This window comes from Alexandromys fortis, unplaced genomic scaffold (genome assembly GCF_014885135.2).
Source record: "Alexandromys fortis isolate MF-2015 unplaced genomic scaffold, M_Fortis_MF-2015_v1.1 scaffold_24, whole genome shotgun sequence".
NCBI lineage: Eukaryota > Metazoa > Chordata > Mammalia > Rodentia > Cricetidae > Alexandromys > Alexandromys fortis.
Genome location: NW_026067906.1, coordinates 6,629,108 through 6,643,297, shown reverse-complemented (window position 1 = coordinate 6,643,297; position 14,190 = coordinate 6,629,108). Strand labels below are relative to the sequence as shown.

At 42.1% G+C, this 14,190-nt stretch overlaps 1 protein-coding gene across 3 annotated transcripts in view; it reads left to right on the top strand.

Moving 5' to 3' along the window:
• Window positions 1-14,190, top strand: part of Tmtc2 (transmembrane O-mannosyltransferase targeting cadherins 2) — a 392,468-nt gene that overhangs the window by 147,093 nt on the left and 231,185 nt on the right. For all 3 annotated transcript variants that reach the window (XR_007590635.1, XM_050135588.1, XM_050135589.1), the window contains exon 2: window positions 7,517-8,087. Coding sequence is in view for 2 of the 3 variants with exons in the window: in XM_050135588.1 (XP_049991545.1) it covers window positions 7,517-8,087 (571 nt within the window). In the remaining variant the exon portion in view is untranslated. The remainder of the gene's footprint in view (window positions 1-7,516; window positions 8,088-14,190) is intronic.

Genomic DNA, 14,190 nt, shown 5'->3' with positions numbered 1-14,190 from the left:
GTAAAAAAGACATGCCCCTCATTTACAACCTTGAATTCAGTGATGGAGTCATGTTAGTACTCCTTATGGGGCCAGAGGAAGATGGAGATGGTTGCTGGGAAAGTTCTGTGTGGATTCGGTCGTACTAAATATAAGGAATGAAAAGAGCAAGCACAGTGTTATGTGATAACTGTATAATGGGCTGCTACATTGCACTATTGATTACATCTCTTAGACTAACATCTCTATGACTAAGGTCCATCTGTTGCCTTTAGGCACAGCTGGATCCAACTATACAGAGAAGCATCCCTTTTCCTGGTCACTCTGGTTTCTGATAACACAAGTTGACCTTACTCTCAGACAGACCATGCCTTTAAATTGCCCTAAGATTTCATCCCATTCTTGAAATAAGAGGCCCTTTCTCAGTGGATTATTGGTACCATCTTGACTCCGATTGGTCCACGTACCTTTCATTCAGTTGTCTGGCCAGATGTGGAGATGAAGAACTTGTGGTACACCGAAGGACAGAATTCTAAGACCTTTCCTCATGTTCTGAGGACAGCCTTGACCCTGAGTCCTGAGACAGAACTGTTTTCTAAAGGAAATAACAGGGTGCCTGTACTATCAAGGGTAAGTCTGAAGAAACAGTGAGCGCTTCTGTTATACATTAAAGTAACATTGCCTGATGTACTCCTTATCAGAACTTTGCCAAGAAGGGTTGTTCTTACCTGCAAACTGTACATCTGGAATAGTAGGGAAACCATGGTTCCCGTATTCGCCCTTCCACATAGGTGTGGCCAGTAAGAAATGTAGTGTGTCCGGAGGCTGGAGAGGCGGCTCAGCAGGTCAAAACCCGATGATCCGAGTCTGATGCCTGGGACCTCTGCAGCATGTATCTATGGTCCAAGTGATCATCTGGGAAATGGGCGGCATCGAAAGGAGAACACCCTGGAAGCTTGCTGGGCGACTGGCTTGGCTTATGCGAAAGCAAAGAACAGACGAACAAACCACACCCTCCCAAACCAAGCAATAATAAGAGAGAGCTTGTCTCATGAATGAGGTAGAAAGTGGAAGGCAAGTTCACAAAGTTGCCCTCTGTGCTATAAACACTTACTGTGTATGTGAGTATTGATGTGTATATGAGTGTACCCTTGGATGTTATGGTGTGTGTGTGTGTGTGTGTGTGTGTGTGTGTGTGTGTGTGTGTGCTGGCCAGAGTACAATATCTGGGAGGCAGGCTCTCTTCTTCCGCCATGGTCAGGCATTCGGGTCTGTGCAGCAAGCATCTCACCAGCTCAAGCCTAAAGAAGCCTGAGTGAAATCCTCATACCTTTGATCTTTAGAATCTGAGGACTATAAATCTAAGGGGGTGTTGAAAGCACCATGGTTGGTGGTGTCACTAGCAACAGTATTTTGTTTTAGTGTTGGTGGTGGTCCTGATGACAACAGCTGGCACAGAGGATATATCTGTCCATGTGTATGTGATTGTATACATGTGTCACAAGCACATACTTTACACGGACATAGTGGGATGCGTGGACACGTGTCATTTACATATGTGCTGTATGCAACAAAAAGTGTTGCATGTAGGTGTTTACTTTTTGCTTATTTCTCATAGTGACCTGACAAGGCACGTCCAGTTATTTTTAGTTTATAAAAGAGAGTAGTAAGGTACCGAGAGAAAAAGGCATACCGTACTGTCGTCTCAGTCAGTATATGTCCAGTCGGATCCAGAACATATTTTTTTCATCTCCCCACTCTTCTCTCTGCCCTGGAGTCTAGCCCAAAGCCTTGTTGTATGCTGTGCAAGGGCTCTTCTACTGTGCTGCATCTTCAAAAGCATCTTCCTAGGCTTTGTTACCTTCTCTTGCTTCAGCATAGATATTTCTGCTTGCATATTGCTGAAGCAGGGCTTGTTCACAAAAGGCATTGTTTTTCGTCCTTTTCTCTCTCATAAAACAAATTTTAGCCTATTGCAAAGTTGTGCCTCACTCCTCCCCCTGCTTCAAGGCTTGGCTGTTACTTCCATTTCAACACAATAATGGCCGAGGAGTATACCTTTGCTGGTTGAAGCTGCATTCTGCTCTGATGGACTAGGTCATGTCTTGTCTTGGGAGGGTACTTGCGACTGGAAGGGTCAGCCAGTGGAAGTCTTATGGCGTGAACACATACTCAACAACAGTTGATGTGATGGTGACACACTATCCTTCTGCTTTATAACCATGCTGGCCTTTATCAACATTTCCTAAGGGGTAGGGGAGAGAAAAGAATCACAAGGCAGCCAAAACTGAGCCACAAATGAACAAAACTGGAAGCAGGTTAAGACCTCTGTGCCAACTGGAGAGACTGGATCGTTTTGCTTCAAAAGACAGTCTCTGGTCCCATCTTCTTTAGAGAATTCTGCCTATAAGTGTTGCTCTTCCCCTTCTGTCAGTTTGTCCCCCACCTCCCACCTGCCCACTTTCCCCAGATGGGACTTTTCCTGATTCTTTAATATCTTTCTAAATTTTCTGTCACCAGCTCATGCAAAAGCAACCTCAGGAATAAGACCGACGTGCAATTCTGGTTTGCGTGAAGGTGTCCCATTAGCTGTGAAATAGCAGACGTTGTTTTTGCTGTTTCTATTTTGGTCTCATAGGAGAAAATGCAAATGGATCAAAATCTATTTTGCTTAGTGACGGATGAGTACTTCTCGTCCTGACTGAAGCTCACTCAGTTTTATTAAGGTCCCTCTGATCCGTCTTCTCTAATGTGAGGTTGAATGGTGTCACAATGCAGCCCTTATCACTGACTTGCATGTGTGACATGGCTTATTTATTAAAGTCCAGTGCAGTTTTGTTATAGTCCATCATCCTTTGTCCTAACAGTCATCAGTTAAAGTCCTGCTTAGGCTGATGGCACATGTTAGACAATTCCATCATGCAAGTGTCTCCTTCATTCTAGTATGTTCGACACAGAAGTGAGGTATGCCTTTGCTCTTCCAATTTTGCTTTATTGACATTGTTAGTCCCTTAGGTTTTTTTGCTTGTTTTTTGTTTTGTTTTGTTTTTCATTACAGTATATAAATTTGTGACTGGGCTTCAGAGCCCCTTCCCTAGAGAAAGTATAAGACTTATTGATATTATTCCTTGTTCTGACTTATTAATCTTATTCTTTGTCCTGAGCTCGGGGGCTCTAACATGGACACATCAGTAGTCCTCATTTTGTGGGGAGGTAGATGAAGTTTTTCTCTGCTTGCTGCAGGTAACTAGGTTTATTCCTATCATGATAAGACACTCCAGCTGCTTTGAATGGATTTTTCAGGCTGCTTAATTTCGCTTTTTTTCTTTGAAAGATTTTACAGAGTTGAACAAATATTGAATAACGGGGTCAGGGAAGACCGTTTTCCATCTTTCCTGGACCTTCCATTTTCAGGGTGAAGCACTATCTTAAGTAATGTATTTCCCAGCTTTCCTGACTATTTTAGCAGGGCCCCATCCCAGAGCGCTTTGTCCTGAGCTCAGGGGCTCTAACAGGGACATGTCAGTAGCTCTGCATTGATTCTGGATATCCGCACGCCATTGTCGATGTTAAGATCCAGCATAAGCCAGTCTAGTTTGATTCAGAAGTACTTGAAATCTGCGCTCTCTGACAACACTGTTTGGCAGTATGTCAGTTTTTCATATTTCTTTTAAATTTTAATTATACCCCATCAAGTCTTAAGCAATTACTTCTGGGTTAGAGTCTTGATGAATGTCATAGCAGGGTGTTTTAATTTAATGGATCCAGAAAAAAACATCTGTTTCTAATATTTTAAAAGCCAATTTATATGGAAATTCATTTCATATACAGTCAATACACGGAGGCTTGAAAAATCAAAATGGAAAACCGAACAACTGTGATGTCGTCGGTCTTCTGTTAACAAAGGATATGGCTGTGTCTTGGCTCAGCTGCTGCTGTTAGGTGACACTCACAGTCTCATAGCTTAGGAGAAATGGCAATGTAGTCTTAGAGAAATGGGACAGTTAACTTAGGGCTAGTGTCTACCATGACAGCGGGTCACTGTCCTTCTTTGGTTACTTTGGTCAGCTGTGTGCTTCTTCTCTTCTCAGCAGCAGTCCATATTGCAAAAGGAGGTGCCTGGGAGGAGGGAGATTAATAGTTTCCTCTTAATATACTTTCTGGAAGTAGTAGATCAAAGTTAATCACATGACCATGTTGAACATTAAGGGAAATATAAAAGAGAACCATGTTCCCAGCTCAAAGCCTTCTACTTTGAAAGAGGAAAACTTATATATTGGGGGGAACAATGAACTCTTTCTATTGTCCAATTTTTTTATTAAATTTATTTATTTATTAAAGATTTCTGCCTCCTCCCTGCCACTGCCTCCCATTTCCCTCCCCCTCTCCCTATCAAGTCCCCCTCCCCCGATCAAGTCCCCCCTCCTCATCCGCCCAAAGAGCCATCAGGGTTCCCTGACCTGTGGGAAGTCCGAGGACCACCCACCTCAATCCAGGTCTAGTAAGGTGAGCATCCAAACTGCCTAGGCTCCCACAAAGCCAGTACGTGCAGTAGGATCAAAAACCCATTGCCATTGTTCTTGAGTTCTCAGTAGTCCTCATTGTCTATTGTGCAATTTTAAGACATAGTTTTAATAGCTTTGTCTTTGTATTAAACATCTAGAAACATTAATTACTTCTCATAAATAGATAATGTACATAAAGGACTAATATAGGATGGGCAGAGAATAGAGAACTAACAATAACTGATAGCCTTTCTTTTGTTCTAAATTTCACTCCTCATTTACTTGATTACAGAATTTGTCTACTAGACTTTATGATGAACTTTATTTTAAAAATTTACCTTGAACCTTGTGCAATAATCTAACAGCTGATAACGTAAAGGTGTCAGTTGCTCTTAAGTCCCAGTGATACGCATGGGACCTCTGCTTCACTGTGTTTAAGATAAATGATTGATTATAAGTGTTCCTCAAATTGTTTCAAGGTAAAAGTGTATCAGAGAAACAGAAACAGATAGGTTTATTGGGGGGGCCAGTTAGAGGCATAGTTAAACATTACCACTGGTCAGTCATCTCTGCCCCATGTAATACTCCTTTTGCCCTTTTACTTAGCTGCTCTCCTTCATACGATGTTCTTAATCTGTTTGGATATTTGTTGTATTGTCATGTTTTCTAAGTCAGTCAGGAAATTATAGAAATAAGACTCAAGGCTGTTCCTTGTAGTCCATGGTTTTTCCAGTGTGACCTTTCAAAACATTCATGTGATGGGTCTTTGATCTCACAACAGATAGCAGAACTGGAAAGAACTAGAGGGCTGTATTGTTAGGCCAGCTTCCCATCACGAATGTGTTCTGCAGCTTCTAAAATGCCCAGGCTGCCCTGCTACTGGACTAATAGAGAGTTCTCCAGTTCTGGAGCGTTTTAGTCCTCCTACCTTTTGACTCATGTGCTTCCCTAGTTCTCTGTCATTAGAGAGTATGTGTCGCAGGGCTACACAGTAATCCAGATGTCTTCTTGTTGACCAGAAACTACAGTAGCCCAGGAGAGAAATCCTCTAAACAGAGTCATTCACATTCTATCTTCAACGTTTGATTCTACAGTCCTGGGGCTATTTATTATTTAATATGTCTTTGAAAGCATTAAAAATCATACATTTTGATCATATTCTCCCTGACGTGTTCCTCCAGATCCTTTCTTCTACCTGCCCAACTTAACATTTCTCTCAAATAACAAACCAAAGTAAAACAGAACAAAGAAAATACACGCACATACATGGGCACATGCACACACACACATGTGCACACACGTGCACACACATACACACAGAGTCATGGAGTCACTTGTGCTGGACAGCTGCTCCTGATCGTGAGGCCTTCACTGATTTGCAGTTGATGTAAACAGTGACAGTTCATTGAGGAGAAATGATTTTCCCTCTTCCGGCCACTCTCAGTTGAAAATTACTCTTGGTTGTACCAACTACCCTTTCTCTGGCTAGAATTTTGTCCAGCTTTCACTGAAGAAGGTATTGTGCACACTCTCTGAAGTTCTTGGACTCATCACTGTGAGTGTCAGGTATGGGTTTTATCTCATGGAACAGGCCTTTAAATCCAAGTTACTCTGCTAACAAAGTATTTCTGCCACTACAGCACACACCACACACACACACACACACACACATGTTTTGTGAAACGTCTACAGTAGTAGGTTTTGATAAGGCTTTTCAGCCCCTCCCTATATTCCCATCTCTGTCCTATCCTCCCACCTCTCTCCCCATTTAGCCCCTTCCATTCTAATTTCCCTTTATCCCAACAGTCTTATGTTCTATTTCATTTCCTTACTCTCGAAAGATTCCCTTCTTCTTCTTGGTTCTTTACCATTTATCTATCCCCTGGATATTCTGAATGAAACACAGATTTGATTATTTAATATTTGCCACCATTGCATTAACAGTTTCATCAGTGCTGTTCGGAACAAGGGTTGCTAAAATTCTACGACTGATGAGATAATCTTTATTTCAAACAGACATTTGAACAGACGGAACCATTAACATTTGTCCATTTTTATGTCTACTTAAATGTCCACAGTGGTATACAGATTACATTTGGGGAATCACAGAATAGTGAAAATAATACAAACCATGATACTCTTCTATTCCAAACACACATGACTTTGAGCCAGTTTATATTTCTCAGCCATAATTTCCTCACCTGAGGGATGTTGATAGTAAGAGATCAGATAATAGCAAGATTTTGTCAGTGTTGTGCCAGAGTTTAAATGAGAAGATATAGCCAATGGGACCAGAGTGCTTGACAGACAGCAATAAACAGTAGGCCCTTCATCCTTGACATTTACATGGATGTATGAGGCATATAATCCCGGAAATACATTCAAGGTGACAATGAGGTGTCAGTATGATTTTTACAGGTGAGAGCAGAAATGGGAAAGGCTGTAGTATAAATAAATTCAGGCAGGTAACACTAGGTAGGTAGAGAGCCATTTTATCATCTCTCTATCTCTCCAGCTCTCTTGGCTATAGCTCCTCTTTGGTCCTAGAGACCAGCAGCGTGGACACAATTGATGACCTATTTGTTTTTAGGAGGTGCTGATGCTGGATCTAGATGCATCCCAACCAAAGAGGAGCAGCACCTGTACTATCTTAAGAACACAGGGTCACAAGCAGCTGCTAACCAGGAGCCTAAAGGTTGTGTTTTTAAACAGAGTTCCAGAAGAGTTTTGGAACAGTTATTTAGGGGCTGCCACAGGAGGCTGAAAGCACCCGTGGAACACTTGTTCTTCAAAGGCTATGCTTACCAAGGGGCCAGGTTCTCAGGATAGCAAAGGAGCCCTCACTGTAGCCTTAGCAGGCATTAGGGGAACGTCTGGGTTCAACCTCTGTGTACTGAGATCCCTGACTTGTTGTTATAAATATTGTTATTATAAACATAATAACAAGTCTCTGAGGAAGAGTATCTCATCAATGTCAATTTCCTTTAAGATATATATTTTACATTTGATTTTTAATACATTTTATTTTTCAGCCGTGCTATCAAGACTAATCAGGACCTGCTCCCAGAAACCCCATGGACACACATTTTCTACAATGACTTCTGGGGAACTCTTCTAACACACAGTGGTAGCCACAAGTCCTACCGGCCACTCTGCACTCTTTCTTTTCGGCTGAACCACGCCATCGGAGGACTGAATCCCTGGAGCTACCATCTCGTCAATGTCCTCTTGCATGCGACTGTCACCGGGCTCTTCACACGCTTCTCCAAGGTCCTTCTCGGGGATGGATACTGGACTTTCATGGCCGGCTTGATGTTCGCGTCTCACCCCATTCATACGGAGGCAGTGGCGGGCATCGTGGGACGGGCAGATGTGGGCGCCAGTCTCTTTTTCCTCCTCTCCTTGCTCTGCTACATTAAGCACTGTTCTACGAGAGGCTACTCGGCCAGAACTTGGGGCTGGTTCCTGGGGACTGGACTGTGTGCAGGATGCAGTATGTTGTGGAAGGAACAAGGAGTGACTGTCCTGGCGGTCTCAGCCGTGTATGATGTCTTTGTCTTCCACAGGCTGAAAATGAAGCAGCTCTTACCTTCCATTTACAGAGTAAGTGATGGTCGCCTCTGGAGCATTGCCTTACTGAGTCATCTACATGCTTGGTCTTTTGCCACCGTTTAAAAAAAAAAAAGCCGATTTGTTCTTCTGCAAGCAGAATTTAAAATGAGGTCCCTTTGATCCTCCCTGAAATAGAGTGCCCTCTTTGACCTTTCTCTACCGAGCAAGATTTTCATCACTGGTTGTTTTATTCCTCAGCTTTCTGAACTTCTTTCCGTGATTTTGAAGGGGGCACGAGAATAATTTTGCCTTGTCAAGGGTATGCATCTTTATTGGTTTCAGTTCACTTTTTCCCCCCAAGTTTGATATAATCCAGTAATTGCCTCCCGTGCTGTATATTTGTCGAAATAACACAGCTGATGGTGGAGCTAGATGCGGGAGTCCATGGAGGGGAAACCCTATGTTTTTTGTTAACATGACTTTTCCTGGGTTTTGAAAACATCCCTCCTGGTAATGCCCTGGGAAGTCAGATTCTAAAACAATGACTCATGTTCACCTCTTCTTTGTTTTCAGTAGATAAGAATAGAAGAGGCAAAACGCTGTGTGGTTATTATAACTTTTACCCTGAGGCCAATTAAGACCTTTGCTTCCGGGCTTAATGTTTGTGTATTCCCTTAGTGATTTCAAATATAATGTTGTTCCAAGGTTATGGAAGGATTTGGGGATCCTCATATACTTAAAGAGACAGAGCATTCTTTTCTGGTAGAGTTTGGTTATGTGATTCTGGATCAGTAGGAACACATGTACATATGCACAGCAAACATTCAGTACAGGTAATTTACCAGTTCTTTAAGGCGAGTGAATTTGCATAGGCATGAGATGGATGAGCTAGCTTATTTTTTTTTTTAAATATGTATGTATGTATTTATTTATTTAGTATACAATATTCTGTCTGTATGTCTGCAGGCCAGAAGAGGGCACCAGACCTCATTACAGATGGTTGTGAGCTACCATGTGGTTGCTGGGAATTGAACTCAGGACCTTTGGAAGAGCAGGCAATGCTCTTAACCACTGAGCCATCTCTCCAGCCCCCGAGCTAGCTTATTTTTATGCAAAGTGTGAAGTCTTTGCTGAGTATGAGGCATGATAAAACACTGAACATCCTCAGTGTCTTTCAGATTTGATTGATAAGTTGAGTTTATTGTCACTGTGACGAACACTGTAAAAATACTTATTACACAATATGTTCAAGCTACTTTACGAATTATTAGAGGCTCTTTTAATACCATGCTAAAATTATTATAACAATTTTTAAAAAAATGAAATTCAACCCAGAGAGCAGGTTTTTTTTTTTTTTTCTTTTTGAGACAGGGTTTCTCTGTGTAACAGACCTGGCTATGCTGGAACTCACTTTTTTGACCAGGTTGACCTCAAACTCTCAGAGACCCACTTGCTGCTGCCTCCGGAGTGCAAGTGCTGGGATTAAAGGTGTGCACCACCACTGCCCAGCCAGACAGCAGTTTTTGAAAATCAACCACTCTAACACAATGCAGTCCAGAGGTTTACTAAAAGATCTGTGTGCTGCGTAGACTGTAGAAAAATTTTAGTAGTGTTTTTTTTTTGTAATAAAACTATTATATTTTTGAGAGCAACAAAACTTTGTATGTACAGTGAACACATTGCGGTTACATACCATAGTCTGAAATGTGAGCAGAGATGTCTAGAGTAGTATTTGTTGGCTTACTATGAAGTGTGATATACTCAGAACAAGACTCCAGTGAAATCACAAGGTGCTGTGCTGGTATTGTACCACAGGCAAGTGGGGTTAGTTGCACGTCGTTTTTCTGTATAGAAAGTGGAAGTAACTTTTGACCACTGTGCATTTGCAGATTTTCACTTTCTGCCAAGCCCGTAGCCACCCTCACATTGAGGGTTGAGGCCCACAGTTTAACAAACTTCCCATAAGGGGCAGCTTTAGCGGGTGCCTTGAGGAACTGCCTTTCTTCCTGTCTCTTCGCCCTCCTTCAGTCAGAACTCACCTTGGGTTTGACTGGAAAGGGAAAGGTTAAAAACACCCAGCTATGTTATAGAAACATCACCACCTTTCTTTTGGGTATGAGCGAGGACATTTAGAAAATCGGTGGATTGAACTGAGAGACTTCCTGCATTGGGCTCAGCCTCTTGAGGAGTTGGCACTAGAAGCCTCCTCTGCCACCCTCAACAAGCAGTGGGTTATGGTTTTGCATACCACCTCATAAAGAAACTGGCAGATTTTCCTTGTTTTGCCTGTTTTTCCTCTCTCAAGTTCCCTTTGGCTTAAAATTGGATTGCACAAGGAACATGGATGGGAGCAAATCCAAAGCGTTTATTTATTACTATTATTTAAGATTTTAATATTATTTATGGATATGTATGTGTCTGTGTGGGTACCCAGGCCTATGGGTTTGCAGAGGTCGGTAGAGGGTGAGAGAGCCCCTGGAGCTGGAGTTACAGGCATAACTGAGTCCTGAACTCCGATCCTCAAAGTTGAGCCGCAGGTGCATTTCACCACCGAGCCATCTCCTCAGCCCTATTCTTATTTATTAATTGTCACCTTTTTTTTAAAAAAAGAAATATTTTTTTTTACGGAGTAGGCAGTGGCTGTGGTCACTGCATTGTTTGTGCTCTGAGGGGGCCAGGACCTTTTTACACTTAGAGCTCAAGAATTCAGGCTTAATGAGGTTCTTTTGTGATTCCAGTTCGGTGTTGTTGCTTTAAGGAAAATTCTGCATAGGGTTTGGTGCTAGAAAACAACATATGGTTTACAAATGGAGCTCTCGGTTTCAAACCCGCTGTCACTCTTATGGGGGCATTGCCGAGACTTTTTTTTTCTAGATGATGTCGTCGGCAATAATAAACCTTATTCTGCTGGAATTCATGAAGAACAAGCACATTTGCAGGTCCCTGTCTTGATGGAGATAGCAGTCTCTTTGAGGACACAGGACCTCCTGCAGGTACCCTGTGAAGCGCCCAGTTTCTTATGCGCAGAATTTCCATTTCAGTAGTTCCTTATTTTGATATGCTAATTCAGGACTTGATTCCAGGACCTTTAAAGTCCTCTTTGGAGAAAATTTCAGTGTTTCTAGCATATTTTCAAGGGCAGAGTTGTTTACCACGAAGCTTCTAACTTTAAGACTACCCTAGACAGTAATTGTGACATACATAGAAAATTATTTGTTTAGGTGGCATTAGAATTCATCTGAGCTTTCTGTATTTCTTCTGGCGGCCTCACAATAGGCTGCTTAAGTAGAATGAAACACCTGCCTGCAATGGAGATGCTCCTTAGAGTGTGAGGTCTCCTGTCCTGGGAAGGGACTTAATAGTTTTGATGGCTCACTGTCCTCGGTTGTTTTGAAAGGCATACTGTGAACCCCTCTCTTGAAACGCAGCCCCTGCCTCAAAGGGAATAAAGAGATAGTTTGCTCTAGAACCGGATTTGAATGGTCATGCCCTGCGAACACAGATTTCAGTTGCCCTCAGACTCACTGTTCTAATGTGGGAGCAGTTTCATGAAGTTTTTACATCAAGAAAACAAAGAAATCCACAAATCAAGCACTTTGTTGATACATTGAAACACTGAAGGTAGGGTACTGCCTGAGAACATATTTAGCTTCTGGGTTGGTGGGAACTATCAATCTGTTAAATGAATAGAGTCCAAATTTTTTTTTTTTTATCTATTAGACAGAGGATGTTAATTCCTACCTAGAGATGGTTTAATCAGGAGGGTGAAGCATCTGGACCCCAACATTCCCACAACTCCACATCCATGGTCTTTTGGTCAGGCAGCACCTGCAGGCACAGTTCTTTCCAGGACTCTTCTTTGACAATACTTACTAGGGCTATTCTTGACCATTGCTTCCTAGGCAAGTGCCAGCAGTGGGCGTGGCGGAGACAGCACCACCCTCTACTTGATTATAGTTGCTCTTTTATTTTAGTTCTTCCTGGTTTAAGCTCTTTTGGTCGTTCTTAGCTTTGGGACCAGTGACCTTAACGTGGACTTTGGGATAATAAGAGTCTTTATGTTTACAAGGAAGAATAGAGATCATTTTAGCACACCCCTAACATTTTTCAGTGGAGGTGAAGGTCACTACTTATCCCAATGATGGGAGGAGAATGACCACCAACCCAAATCAAAATGGCCAAATTAATAAAAGCAAGTAATTAATTGAAACAAGCTTTTTAATTCATGTACCCAGGCTGCCTCTCCTGAAGACGGAGTTCAGGAAGTCAGCACTGGATGTGAGGAAGATAAGGCTTTTATAGCTCAGGGGTACGGAATTTCCAAATGGGGCATTTTGTTGGGCAAAATAGGTGGGGTTACAGCGGCAGAATCTAAGCACCAGTTAGTTATACAGGGACTCCTGAACAAAGCAAGGTAGTCATAGTTGGCAATATAACCATTTGGAACAAAGGTGGTGTTACAAGAGGATCCTAAACAACTTTTTGCAGTAAAGTCACGATTGCCATTCCTGGAACAGGCAGTTGAGAACCCTTTGTAGTTAAGGTTACAGGTGGGGCATAGCCCAATCCTTGAGAAACAGGAATGAACCTAGTTTGCCTTTACTAGAAGATGGCTTTTAATCCTAAAGTGAAGGCTGTTATGCCCAGATAGTGGGGTCCCTCAAAAACCACCACGAAATCTGCGTATGTAAAAGCAGAGAGCCTTTGTTCAAGCTTAAACTTGGACTCTCCATCTCTCTGGTTCAGCAATTGAGAGCAGAGAGTGACAAGCCCAGTTGGAATAGTAGAGGGTGAGGCAAGGGGATTTCCAGGAACCTAATTGGCTGACATTTGTCTAGGGGTCTTGGTGAGTCCTGGACTCTGGGACAGCTAATGACCTTATCTAATCTTATCTAATGATTGGAATGTCAGGTACTTCCCTTTAGATGCTGACCCTCCCTGGGTGGTGTCAGTTTATGGATTTTCCTGGAATCTGGTGCTGCCTGCTACAGCAGCTGTGTGGCCTGGGCCCCACATGGCCTGGGTCCCATCATGTGTGGCCAGGTTGCCCTGGGCCCCACAGAGACAGTCACTGGGAGAAGAATGTATAGTCTTGAGGTTGTCAAGTGACGTTACAGTGTAGTGAAAGGTAGAAACTGAGCAAAGAAGTGCAGAGTCAGGTCAGGTGAACACAGTGAAGGGTTTGCTCCTTGATCAGCTTCCTCTGGTAGGTGAGTCAGTTTCTTTCTGATCTCTAGAGTAGTTGTGAGGAACTTTGATGTTTCCAGTGTGAGCTGGTGTGCCCACTTACAGAAGGCCTTTACTACACCAGCTGAGGGAAAAATGGCAGTGATGGAACTTGTCATTTTTTATGCGGTCCTTTGATGGTATATGGTGTTAGCTATCCACCTAAGCTATGGTATGCAGACAAAAACACACACTTTCAAGTAGTCTCATGACTGTGAGCATTGCATATATAATCATAGATTGCATAAGGAGGCTTTGGAAAATTATAACCTTGAGATATATAGTTTTTCTATGCTTCCTAAGAAGAAAGTCTTTTGAAGGAAATAACACAAATGGATTATAGGCCCCCCCCAACTTCTTGACATTGCCACCTGCAGAAATAATGTTCTAGAACCATGCAATCAAAAACATGCAAGTTTTTGAATAAGTTTGTAATTTTATTTTGGACATATACGTAACTGTCTGGAGGAGCGTGTAGTCCATGGGCCACAGGATATGCCTGCAGGATCCTTTTCATCCAGAAGAATTATCATTTTTAATATCTTACCAATTAACTCTATATTATAGTCATGTGGCTTGCCCCATAACATACAACATAAATACATGTTGAATTCTATACTACAAACTAGAGAAAGTCAGATACTGAAAACTGAAAAAGCGTACCTTCGTAAGGTTTGGGATTGTTTGAACCAGCAGAATTATTTTTTTCCTGAAATTCATATCCAAATCTTTTCCTGGGCCCCAAATTCAAATGTCTATGAGATAAATTTAATGTCATACATATTCTGTCGCTCTTAGTTCCTCTGTGTGTTCATTATTACAAAGGAGAATACACTTGGCTTTCTATTTGGTAGAACCCAATTTTTTTTTTTTAAAAAAAGAAAGAAATCTTAAATCTTTTCTGTAACATCTCATGTTGCTTACTATT